The 13,014-nt window shown below is 47.2% G+C and overlaps 2 protein-coding genes across 2 annotated transcripts; both read right to left on the reverse strand.

The window, feature by feature from the left end:
- Nucleotides 1–1,714: 1,714 nt before the first annotated feature.
- LOC123931002 (olfactory receptor 5-like) lies at nucleotides 1,715–2,653 on the reverse strand. Its single transcript, XM_045987604.1, has one exon. It carries the CDS (start codon nucleotides 2,651–2,653, stop codon nucleotides 1,715–1,717), a length of 939 nt encoding a protein of 312 aa, XP_045843560.1.
- Nucleotides 2,654–10,851: 8,198 nt separating this feature from the next.
- Nucleotides 10,852–11,841, reverse strand: LOC123930633 (olfactory receptor 10A7-like). Its single transcript, XM_045986826.1, has one exon. It carries the CDS (start codon nucleotides 11,839–11,841, stop codon nucleotides 10,852–10,854), a length of 990 nt encoding a protein of 329 aa, XP_045842782.1.
- Nucleotides 11,842–13,014: the final 1,173 nt, after the last annotated feature.

The raw sequence follows: 13,014 nt of genomic DNA on the forward strand, positions 1-13,014 counted from the left end.
AGATGAACGGAGGGGAAGGGAAGGAAAATAAAATAAGATGAAATAAAGAGGCAGGGAAACTCTAAGAGACTCTTAGCTCTAGGAAACAGGGTTGCTGGAGGAGAGGTGGGGGGGGGGAGATGGGGTAACTGGGGGATGGGCATGAAGGAGGGCACGTGATGTGATGACCACTGGGTGTTATATGCACCTGATGAATCATTAAATTCCATTCCTGAAACTAATACTATATGTTAACATATAAAATATTTTAAAAAGAAATAGAGCCACATTTTATACTTAATCTGATTTTTTACAAAATTGCCAATGCAATTTAATGGGAGGGTCTTTCCAACAATCATTTTTTTAGACTTTTTTTTAAGATTTTATTTATTTATTTGACAGAGAGAGATCACAAGTAGGCAGAGAGGCAGGCAGAGAGAGAGAGAGAGAGAGAGGGAAGCAGGCTCCCCGCTGAGCAGAGAGCCCAATGCGGGACTCGATCCCAGGACCCTGAGATCATGACCTGAGCCGAAGGCAGTGGCTTAACCCACTGAGCCACCCAGGTGCCCCCCAACAATCATTTTGGTAAAACTGGATTATGTATGGAAAAAATAAAGCTCAACTTCCACCACACACACACACACACACACACATTTTTTGAGTGGCATCATATACACAAATTAGAAAGCTAAAACTATAAACCATCTAGGAAATGGTTTCATGTGACCAGGAAATAGGCAGATTATGTTAGGATATAAAGAGTAGTAACTGTAAATTTAAATATTGATCATTTAGACTTCACCAAAATTGAAAGCTTTATTAAAGGGGACTATTGGGGCACCTGGGCAGCTCAGTTGGTTGAGCATTTGCCTTCAGCTCAGGTCGTGGTCCTGGGGTCTGGGATTAGGCTCCGTGTTCAGTTCCCTGTTGAGCAGGGAGTCTGTTTCTCCCTCTCTCTCTGTCCTTCGCCCCTGCTCATGCACTTGCTCTCTCAAATAAATAAATAAAATCCTTTTTAAGAAGGCACTATTAAGAATACAGGTAGGTCGGTCATCTGGGTGGCTCAGTTGGCTAAGCAGCACGGAATCTGCTTGAGATTTTCTCTCTCTTCCTCTGCCCCTCCCCCGCCCATGTGTGCATGCACTTCCTCATAAATAAATAAATGAATCTTTAAAAAGGGACTCTAGATAAGTAATTGCTAGTAACAGAGAAATGGGGAAGGAATTGAGAAAAAGCCCTGTCTTAATTTTTTATTCTATATATATATATCAGCATATCAGCATGCTAAAGATACAATTCTATTTCCTTTTATTTAATAGCCCAAGTGTTTATCTCCAAATGTTATATTTATTCCATCCATCGTGGATGGAAATTATGTTGTTTATCATTCTCTTTTCCTTACAAAGTTGCTATAAATATCTCCATATCTGTTACCTAGCTCTACTTGTGGGGTTAAATTTGCATTTCTTGGTTTACTAATAAGGTGGACCATCTTGTCATGTGAGTTTACCAGTCACTTGTCATTCATCTGTGATGAACTGCTTTCTCATAGACATTGTTCACTTTTCTCATGGGTAATTCAGACTTTGTTCTTCATCGACGTGAACTCCTTATTTATTAGATGGAAACATAGTCCTTCTGTTTTTCTTCCACCTTCCAGTATTCTGTGTGGAATTTCGCGGCCATGGCCAATCCTCAGTCTGGAGACAAGAGGTTCCATGACCCGAGACTGGGATCAAGGCCAGTGGAGAGTTTTCCGAAGCGCCGCGTGCACCTCCCTGTTCCGCAGACAGTAGATGACGGGGTTGCACATGGGCGTGAGCACCGTGTAGACGACGGACAGCACCTTGTTGAGGTCCATGGATTTGATGCGGCTGGGACGGCAGTAGATGAAGAGGGCTGCCGAGTAGAAGATGCCCACCACCACCAGGTGGGAGGCGCACGTGGAAAAGGCCTTGCGCCGGGCTGCGGCTGACGGCATGCGGAGCACGGCCACCCCGATGGCGGAGTAGGAAGCCAGTGCTACCAACAGTGTCCCACAGAAGATGACGATGGCAGAGATGAAGTCCACCAGCTCGGTCAGGGCCACATGGGTGCAGGACAGGTTGAGCAGAGGGGAGACGTCACAGAAAAATTGGTTGAGGATGTTGGGACCACAATAGGACAGGCTGGCGATGCACGATGTCTTGGCCACCGAGACCAGCAGCCCCCCAAGCCATGAGGACAGGGCCAAGCCCAGGCAGACCTGGGGCCTCATGAGCAGAGGGTAGTGGAGTGGGCGGCAGATGGCCACATAGCGGTCATAGGCCATGGATGCCAGGAGGGTGCACTCCGTGCAGATGAGGACTATAAAGAAGAAGAGCTGGGTCATGCAGGTTGTGAAGGGCACATGGCAGGGTCCAGTCCTCAGCCCCACGAGCAGGCTGGGCACGGTCACTGACACGTAGCATATCTCCAGGCAGCTGAGGTTGCCCAGGAAGAAGTACATGGGCTTGCGGAGCTCGCTGTGACTGCACACGAGGTAGATGATGAGCGTGTTCTCCAGGAGGGTCAGCACGTAGAGGGTCAGGAAGACGGCAAACAGGACATCCCTTATGTCTGCCCTGGTGGACAAGCCCAGCAAGATAAACTCCTGGACTCTGGTCATGTTGCCCGACTCCAGAGACCTCTCCATCTGAGGAGAGACAAAGTTTGTTGACATCCTGGTTTCTTCAGAGACACAGTAGTTAAGAAAAAATTAGGAAATTGTTCACAGTGCATGGAGACCCTAGGAATGGGTTAGCCAGCTTCTGTTGGAAACTGACTGTTACAGACAAGTGCTGAGTAGAATCTGTGAGCCAAACTCTGAGCATGAGATCACAGTCATTACTCGGACTGGCCTTACTAAGTCTGTGTCCTTATACAATCAGACCTCCTGAAAATTGGGAGAGAATCATTGGCTTCCCATGAGCTTGTTTTAATAAAAAAGGAATGGATGGGAATTGGTATACCAAATAAGAAATTGGGATTGTTATTATTTCTGTTCCAAAAATGTGATTATTGTAGGTTATATTTTTCCTTTCTTTGTGTAATCTGTGTAGGACTTTGGAAGTAGTCTATAAATCTGGAGTAGAGCAAGATGGTCAGCCCTTTTGCTTGAAAGTGGTCCTCTTCTCAATGCAAATTTATTTTGAGAATCGTACTAGGCTGTAGGTCACCAATGATGATGTTCAAGAAGAGCGAAGAGGGAGGAATCCCCCAAAAGACTGACATTGGAAATATCATTTATTGTAGCAATGTGTGTGTTATCACAAATACACATGGGCATTATTTCCCCCTGATCCATTTCAAGAAGCTGAGGCTGACTGAAAAAATTGTTACTATGCCCTGGAACATACGATCTCATAATGGAAACTTCCATAACTCATTGAGGCCCTCAGATGCATTAGTAACTTTGCCATAAAACCTACTTATATTCATTGGTTTTATGCCATAACACAGATGTGGAGCCCAAACAGATAAATTCACTTGCCCGAGACCATACAGCCAGACGCAACAACACAAAGAAAGACACACAGCTGGGCCAGACGTCTATGCTGTGCCAACTCCATTACATTTCATCTTCACTATCAAGCCTGTAAAGTCTTCACTTGGGACATGGGGAGTAAAGAAGTGACAAGTGACCCAACTAGAGAATCCTTCTGACTCTACGCTGTCATTCACAGACTTCACTTGATGGCACTCATTAAACTTCCCTTTGTATGCTAGGTGTTGGGAGTACATGGGTGAAGAAGACACATATAGTCCAATCTGTGGCCACTGATTTCCTAGGAGAAAGAGTCAATGAAACACACAAAACAATTAAAAAAAACCATTCCCGGGGCGCCTGGGTGGCTCAGCGGGTTAAAGCCTATGCCTTCAGCTCAGGTCATGATCCCAGGGTCCTGGGATCGAGCCCCGCATCGGGCTCTCTGCTTGGCTGGGAGCCTGCTTCCTCTTCTCTCTCTCTCTGCCTGCCTCTCTGCCTACTTGTCATCTCTATCTGTCAAATAAATAAATCTTAAAAAAAAAAAATCCATTTCCAATTAGAGGGGGCCGTGAGGTTGGTATTCAAGGCTATACAAGCAAAAATAATTGAGGATGAACTTGTGATAGAGGTCAGCATCTGCCAAGCTTTCATAAGATGTCTCCTCTGCACAGCAATGTTAGGGAAGAGAGGTGTCCTGAGAGTCATCCTCTCAAGCTATGTTAGCAGGAACCTGGGAGAACTTCCTGCATGAAAGAATTTGTTGCTCTAAGTTTTCTCCTAGCTGCAGAACGCCAGAGTCTTCCGAGAGGACAGATTTGTAGATCCTAAGGTTCTTTGCAAAGGCACAAGGAGCACAAGCTAATTCAATGCCCAGGACATACAGGTGTTATGTATGTTACTGCACAAACACAGATGGGGCAGCCGTGGCTCAGAGCTGTGACCACCACCCACTTCACAGCTGTCAAGTGGAGCTTGCACCCCAGTAAGCACTTCCTGGACAGGAGTCCACTCACCTTCCATTTCCCGTCCACCTCAGTCCTTCCCCCCAACTGAGATTTCTCGCTCCTCATCTTTTTGGTTCTGGCTCTGATCGTCATTATCTTCTCATCCGTACCCACTCAATACTCCTCCGCCAATCCTTTCCTGAGTTGCCTTTCCTAATCTAGGACTTCAGATGAACCAAGAGACCCCTGGATAATGTGCAGCAAGACCAGTGAGAGCAGCCCTGGAGGCCACAGCAGCATCCCGAATCCCAAAACTAGATATTCAGACACTATTCCATCCCAAAACTCATTGTCATTCATGACTTCTTCACTAAGAGCTGTGCTAGGTTCAAGGGAGCTGTGGCGGTGTGGTCCCCAGAGCAGTCTGGGCCACGGTTTTTTTATCTGCCATCTCAAGCACTCTACTTAACTTCAGTCGTATGTTATTCAAAAGAATAGATAACCACCTCTCCTCTGAACTGTACAGTGTCCCCACTTTCAGGACAGGGGTGACATAGTGTAGTGGTTAAATCCTGAGCTCAGATTTATACAGAAGTGGGTTTCGCTTCTGTTGTTCTAAATGAAACTCAGAAGACAGACCCTTGGCTGGTGAAGTCTTTAGCGATCATTATTTATTAAGCAAGGAGCTTTGTGCAAAGAAGCAGTGCGCCAAAATGACAGCCACATGGGCACGAACCAAACTGGTTTTAGCCTCCAAGTGTTCGAGAACGTTCAAGCAGTGGAACTCTGGGAAAGTCACTCAATCCATTTAATCCTGCCTATAAATTAACATACAATATGTGGATAAGTACTAAGGGAGGGTTAGATCATTAATATTTCCAAAGTATTCAGAGTCAGTACCTGGGATGCTTTGGATATTCTATAAAAGACTGTCTCTCTCTGTTGTTCCTTGTCCTCACCCCCCAAGACGAACATCTGGTCTCCTCCTGTGACGGTTGAAGGACAACAGCTTCAGATCTGTTCTGGCTGATGCCGCTCCTAGAAGATGCTCAGATGCACTCAGCTCCTGTCCAGAGGAGATACTGAAGAGTAGTTCAGTCCATGTTGGAAGAAGCTGTTCCTGGTTCTGAATGAGGCACCCACTTCTCCCACCCTCGTTTCTCTTCGTGGTTCTGGATGCTCTAAGTTGCCGAGTTGACTCTCCTCACAGTAAGAAGGAGGCAGGGAGGCTGGCTTAAATTGGAGCTCTGGACCTTAGAGACCTTCCATGGTCTCTGCAGATTTGGAGAAGAGTTGGTGTGAAAAACACTTTTACTGATACTCTGTGGAGCCTCAAGGGGAGAAGGAGCCATCATGCATTGACTGACTTGCTCCCGAATGCCTGGTCTTGTGTTTGCGTCTTGAGGTATAGGGATGAGTGGTAAAATCGTTCTTGCCTTTGGTTGATAAGTTTGGTTATGGAAACACGTGTTCATAACTTGTTCTGAGAAGAGCAAATGCATCTGAGGACGGGATTTGCCAGGAGAGGATTTGCCAGGAGAGACTGGAGGCTAAGACAGTGCTGCCCATTGAAAGTGGTGGCAGGTGTGGGTATCGCACCTCCGTGTTCACATCAGTGTCATTCACAACAGACAAAAGATGGGAGTCACCCAAGTGTACGTGGATGGAGGCAATGACAACCAAACTGCGGCATATACATAGAATGAAATTTAGCTCTCCATAACAAGGACGGAAATTCTGATGCACGCTACTGCACAGTGAACCTTGAAGACATTATGCTAAGTGAAATAAACTGGTCACAAAAAGATGTTGTGTGGTGTCATTTATATGAGGTGCCTAGAGTAGTCAAATTCCTAGAAAAAGAGTGTAGAATGGTAGCTGGAGGAGAGAGGAAAGGGGAATTAGTGTTTAATGGGTACTGAGCGCCCATTCTTCCAGACGAAGCCTTCTGGAGATGGATGGCAGCGATGGTTACACAACACTGTGATTGTATTTACTGCCAGAGAACTGTTCACCTAAAGATGGTTAACAAGGGCAAATTTGGTGTTACATACATTTTTCCACAATTGGAATCACTATAACCTCTATATCCAACCTCAAGACATTTGTGTGACTCTTTCCACACCTTTATCCTTGCTCACACAAACATCTGGAGGTCTAAAGTACATTGACTCCTGAGGAACCTTCCAAACTATTCTTTCTGCTAAGACATTGCCTTTCCTCCCAATGAAATCCAATTCAACCCTTTACACTTCACAGGAAACTTCAGTCTCCAAAAAATATTTATGAACCCTCTCTTTTCTCTAGCCTCACAGAATTAGTTCCCTTCTCTGATAAAATAGCATGGTGATGTGATTACTTCTGCGACCATGGTAGGCAATTGGTCAGTGTTGGTTAAACATTCACGCTCCAAATGAGGTTGTAGGAATATTCTTTTTTTGTTTTGTTTTGCTTTGTTTTTTTAATGAATTAATTTATTTTTAAAATTTCTTTTCAGTGTTCCAGAATTCATTGTTTTTGCACCACACCCAGTGCTCCATGCAATCCGTGCCCTCCTTAATACCCACCACCAGGTTCATCCAGCCTCCCACCCCTCTCCCCTCCAAAACCCTCAGTTTGTTTCTCAGAGTCCACAGTCTCTCATGGTTCGTCTCCCCCTCCAATTTCCTCCAACTCCCTTCTCCTCTCCATCTTTCCATGTCCTCCGTGTTATTAGGAATATTCTGCAGAGTTGGAGCCTGATACATGACATTCAGCTCTTGACCCAAATCTCAACAGCTGCAGAACCTTCATGACTTATTCTGTCTCTGAACCTCCCTATAAAATAAGATAACCCTTCCTGCCTGCCAGGGTCATTGAGGGGATAAAAGTATTTAATGCATGTAAGTCTCTGAGCTCAGTGCAAATATACTCCGCACCTAGATGCCATAATATTGCCATGAGACAGGTATGAAACCAAGACATCTTGGAAAATTATATTAGCAAGTATGTGTCCCATGTTCAGTGTGGTAATTGATACTTAGTAGATACTCAATACATACTAGCTCATCTCCATCTCAATGTTCAAAATAATGACCCAGTGTGCTACTACAACACCCCTCACACTGAATTACAACTTTTAAAAAAATTTTTTCTGTGTCCTCAACTACAAAGATTTATTTCAGAAGAAGAAATTTGTCTTTTCTTTCTGTATCCACAGAGGCAAGCACAGGTTTTGACTCACAGTGCATACTTTGGGGATGTTTGATGATGGCGCATGGGTAGGGTAAAACTAGAGGTCTGCTTCTCACTTCCTAGAAAGTTCTGGGTCTCATAAAATAGAGGTTTGACTTCAGAAGGCTTTCTCATGATCCATTCAGGGATAGAGGAGACAGGAGGAAAGAGGAGGGATCTGGGAGAATGGTGGCCTGGAACTAAATGTCCCAAGGTTTTGTTGGGTTCTTTGGTTGTCGGAAGGTCTGAATTAGAGACTAGGACTTAAAACTCAGGGTTTATGAGGCCGTGAGGTTCTTAAATCCAGTACCCATTGGGTCATGTTTCCAAGAAGAGCCCAAAAAAATGGTGAGAAGGACAAAAAACCCAAGGACATCTTGAGAAGAGCATTGTAAAGTGACCTTGGCAACAGCTGGGGCCAGGCCGAACACATAATTGCAGTGTCAGGCAGGGAAACTGGGGCCAAGGCTGTATCATTTTAAGTCCTTTGGTTACTAAAAAGAGAAGCTAACTTTGGGTCACTTAAGTCAAGGAAGTGGTTGGAGACTGTGGGATTGTTGAAGGGCCATATTTTGCCAGGATCACGGACCAGGACAGTTTTGGCAAACTAGATAAGAAGTACCAGGCCAACCACAGAGAAGAGTTGGTTCCATATTCAGTCCTTGCTTCGCTCAGTGACCCAATTCCAGGGAGAAAGTGTGGGAGTGACTTAGTTTGGGGACACCAAGCCAACACCCTATATGTGGTGAGGGCAGAGGGAAAGACTTCCATCAAACTGTCAAAGACAAAAGACTGTAAGGAATAGGGTACATATAGCTTCCCAAAGACAAGTCCAACTACGGTTATGGGAAGAAGGGTGAATGAGTGCACAACAGGAGAATCAACAGATGTCATGAGAGATGCCCTATGGCTGACTAAATTGGTGGTTTATCGCATACCAGGAGGCCCAGCCTTTTACCTCCTCCCCTTCTCAGCTGTACTGCGCATGGGGTTGATGGCCCAGTGACCACTTCCATATTCTACGTGATAGTAGAACTGAGGTTCTTGGTCATAACTCTCCACAGAAGTAGGTTGAGTGGATTTCAGTGGTGAAGACCTCGGAGTTTCAAGGTAGGAAAGAGAGTTTGGTTAGATTGTAGACCACTTTCCCTTTAGTGTTTGCTTCGGGATTGATGTGTGGCCTTCCTTATCCTCTCCCTTTTAGGAGGGATCTGCTAGGCTATCATATCCACAGCTCTACATTGCAATCGCCCAGGGCACTTTTCATGAATACATATTTCTGGGATGTGCTCTCGAAGTTTCTGATTTGGTAGATCGGGGTGGGGCCCACATTGGGTGAGACATCTCCGTGCTTAATGATCGCCCCAGGCATTTCTGAACCACATCTTAGGAAAATTCTGCACATTCCTGAAAGATCATGAGGGCCCAGACAATGCTGTCCTGTTCGTCACAGTGTCCCAAGAGCCTCAAGAGGTGCCTGACACATAGTTGGTGTTCGATACACATTTGTTGCCAATGTGGAAACATTGGCAGAACTGGTCTGATAACAAAGAACAGGAACTCATTCAGCCTCGTGCAGTAGTTGTGCTTTTAGACCGGTTGTGTCATTGATCGCCACCATAATCCTGGGTGGAGGAAGGGCAGGTGTTCTTCCTCAAACCCTTTCCCATTTAGTCAGGGTGAGACTGAGCCTCAGAGAGACTTGTCTAACAACCTATATTGAAGGATTTCATTCCATACTTGAACTCCAAGTCCCCCAGTGCCAAATCCAGCCTCCTGGGAATATTATAGGATGTTTCCTCCTGAAGATAGAGCTTTGGGCTTCTAATCTATGTGGACAGCTATGGGAATAATGAATGAGGATCACTGAGCACCAACTGTGTTCCAAGCACCATGCGGGTGCTTCCACATATCCCCTTGTTGAATAGTAACAATCCAGTGTGGTAAGTATGGTTACTATTCCCACTTCACAGATGAGAAGACTGAGGCTCAAAGAAGTCAAGTCCTAGATTGTACAACCTAGAAAATAAAGAGTGACAATTCACATCCAGATTTGTCTTCTAGGAAAACCAGGTGCCTTCAAACGTAGACCATAAATTAAAGGGAAGCAACCTCTTCTCTGATACACTTACCTATATTCAAAAAAATATTCTTACTGAGCTTGGGAGAAGAAATGATGTCACTCACATACCAGGTTAATTATTAGAGGAGAGATGAGTAAATCAGGGCACTGAGAGGGACAGAACACCAAACCAAATGGCTTAAGTAAAAGACAAATTTACTGGCTCATCTAGTAGGAATCTCCAAGGGCAGAACAGTCTTCAAGCATGGCTGAACTCAACAAAATCATAAGAACTACATCTTTCCCCCCATCTACCACTACTGGTTCTGATTTTCTTTGCAATAATGCCATTATCAAGCAGGAACTCCCCTGTTAAAGACCAGATAGTTGATGGCATCTACAAGCTTACATCCTTCACAGCTATGAACAAAGAGAAGTTGGAACAGAAATCTCAGTGTCTGGCTCTCTAAAGGAAGTTCTAAAGGCCCACTCCTCCCTTTTTCAGTATCGTTTGTCATATAACCTCATGGTTCCTCCCACAAAGAGACAGAGTGTATTTTCTTACCCGGTGACTATGGATATGGCCATGTGACTTGCATTGGTTAATGCCATCTTCTTAGGTGTGGCATGGCCAAAGCTTTGAAAATCAGTTAAAAAACTGGGCCTTCTCACTCAGTGACTGTAATGAGAAAAATCATGCCAGAACTCTGGACCCAGGAGAAGGATGGGAAACGTGTGGCCCAAACTAACTAAACCAAGTGTATGACAGTCAACACGCATTTGCATGATCAAGCCTACCCCAGATCAGAAGAACCACCCAGAAGACCTCAACCTAGATTAGCTAACCCTTAGTTGATCGAAGATTCACGGGACTAAATGATATGCTTTCACACACTACATACTAGCATTCTTGGGGCACTTCCTACCTAATACACCCTAGTTGACCCAAATTAGGCTCATTTGTCCGCCACTACCAAATAATTGTAATCAGGGACTGAATTCTCTGTCAGGAGCCTTTCTAAGAACCAGCACCACCATGACTGCAAGAGGAAAAAGATACAGTTTCCCAGAAAAAAGTCAGAGTACTGTACCACATATTTGCATACATACCCTTGTCAAACCTCCATCAACAATTTCTGAAGAGGTCATTCACGGGGTCCAGATTCCTGGCGACGGCAACACACGCGCCCCAGGGCGGCCTTCACCTCCTTGTTCCGCAGGCTGTAGATGAGGGGGTTGAGCATGGGGGTCACCAGGGTGTAGGACAGGGACACCACCTGCTTGCTCTCGGGGGAGTAGCTGGCCTTGGGACGCAGGTGGATGACCCCCGTGGTGCCGTAGAACAGAACCACCACCATGAGGTGGGAGGCGCACGTGGACAGGGCCTTGCGGCGCCCAGTGGCAGATGGCATGTGGAGCACGGTGGCCAGGATCTTGCCGTAGGACGTGGCTATCAGACAGAAGGGAACCATGATGACCAGCACCGTGGCCGCCAACACATTGGCCTCGAAGACGCTGGTGTCCCCACACACCAGGCTGAGCAGGGGGGCTATGTCACAGAAGAAGTGGCGGATGCCATGGGGCCCACAGAAGGGGAAGCTGAACAGCCAGACGGTGAAGACCAGCGACACGGGGACTCCAGCCAGCCAGCACGTGGCAGCCAGCAGGCGGCAGAGCCGGGGGCTCACCAGGGCACCGTAGTGCAGGGGCCTGCAGATGGCCACGTGGCGGTCCCAGGCCATGGCGGTCAGGAGGAAGCACTCGGACGTGACGCACGACAGCACCAGGAGCAGCTGCAGGGCGCAGCCTGCGGGGGACACGCCCCGCCCGGGCCGCAGCAGGGTCACCAGCAGCCGGGGCACGATGTCCAGCGAGAAGCAGATCTCCAGCAGGGCCAGGTGGCGCAGGAAGAAGTACATGGGCGCACGCAGGGCGGGGTCCAGGGCGCTCAGCAGCACGATAAGCGCGTTGCCCAGCAGCGTGAACAGGAACATGGCCAGGAAGAGCGCCGCGAGCAGCGGCCGCAGCGCCGGCACGTGCGCGAAGCCCAGCAGGACCAGGTCGTGGGGCGCACAGCTCCGGTTGGCGCAGGGTGGGGCTTCGGGGGTGTCCTGGGGAGCCCCGGTGGTTGGCATGGACCTGGGTGGGCGCAGCAGCTCTGGGAGGAGAAGAGGTAAGGAGAGGCCGTGAAGGGCAGAGCTGGGCCTACGCGGGCTCTGTCTCCCCAAAGTGCGCTGCACAGAGCAGGGGAGGCATCTGTCCAAAGGCAAATCAGCGCGGGCCACACACAGGTCCTCCTTGAATGCCCTCCATGAGCCTGGGAGGAGATCCAGGGCCTCAGGAGGCCCACGAGGCCCTGACTGGCCTGGCCCTCCCACCTTCTGACCTCTTCTCCATGGAGCTGCATCCACAATGCCTGGTCCTGCCTCAGGGCCTTTGCACTTGCCATCCCCGCCCTTTGAGATGCTGTTCCCTGAATGTTTGTATCACTGGTTTTCTTTTCCAGGGTCTGTGAGGATTGGTTCTTGGCTACCTCTCCATCCCCATCTTCTTCTGATCTTCTCACTCTCTAAGTCCAGCTTCAAAGACCTCCCTCTCACCCCAGGACCTTTGCACTTGCACAATTAGTTCCCCCCCAGCTGTGGCTATAGTTGGACCTTTCTCATCAGGCAGGTCTCCACTCAGATATCACCGTTCAAGATCCCCTACCTGAAGGGCCAGAAATAATATAACCAGCCACCTCCTTCACTATACATAGTTTGGAATTAAATTGACTTTACTTTTTCTTCAATAATCTATTTCCTTCCATAGACTGTGAGCATCATGAGAGTAGACACCTTTCCATTTAATGCCCAGCTCAATTTATTCTCCATTATATAGTGTGATAACCTCTCTCTCACACAGGGTTTTTGTGAAGAACAAATGACATAGTACATAGACGTCTGGGCACTGGGGCAGTCACATAGTGAGTCCACAGGCATCCGTGTTCGTTACATGAATCCAGATTAACCCACATCATGCAGCTGTTTTTATGCTCCTGTTACATACAACATGAAGCTTAAATATGTTGTCCCGGCATTTCAAGCTCCCTTGAGGCACGGCTCCCACATTGATTCTTTAGCCTGAGAGAATTCCCCACACCGGCCACTGTAGTATGCACTGAGCTGGGATCTGGGGATGAACAGGAAAATCAGGCCTGTTCCCTGACATCGTGCTTCCTTGGGGGAACAGAAGGATGCCTTCCGCAGAAGTGAGGATGTAGAGAAAGGGGAACCCCCTTACACCATTGATGGGAATGCAAGTTGGCG

This window comes from Meles meles, chromosome 19, assembly GCF_922984935.1.
Source record: "Meles meles chromosome 19, mMelMel3.1 paternal haplotype, whole genome shotgun sequence".
Lineage (NCBI taxonomy): Eukaryota > Metazoa > Chordata > Mammalia > Carnivora > Mustelidae > Meles > Meles meles.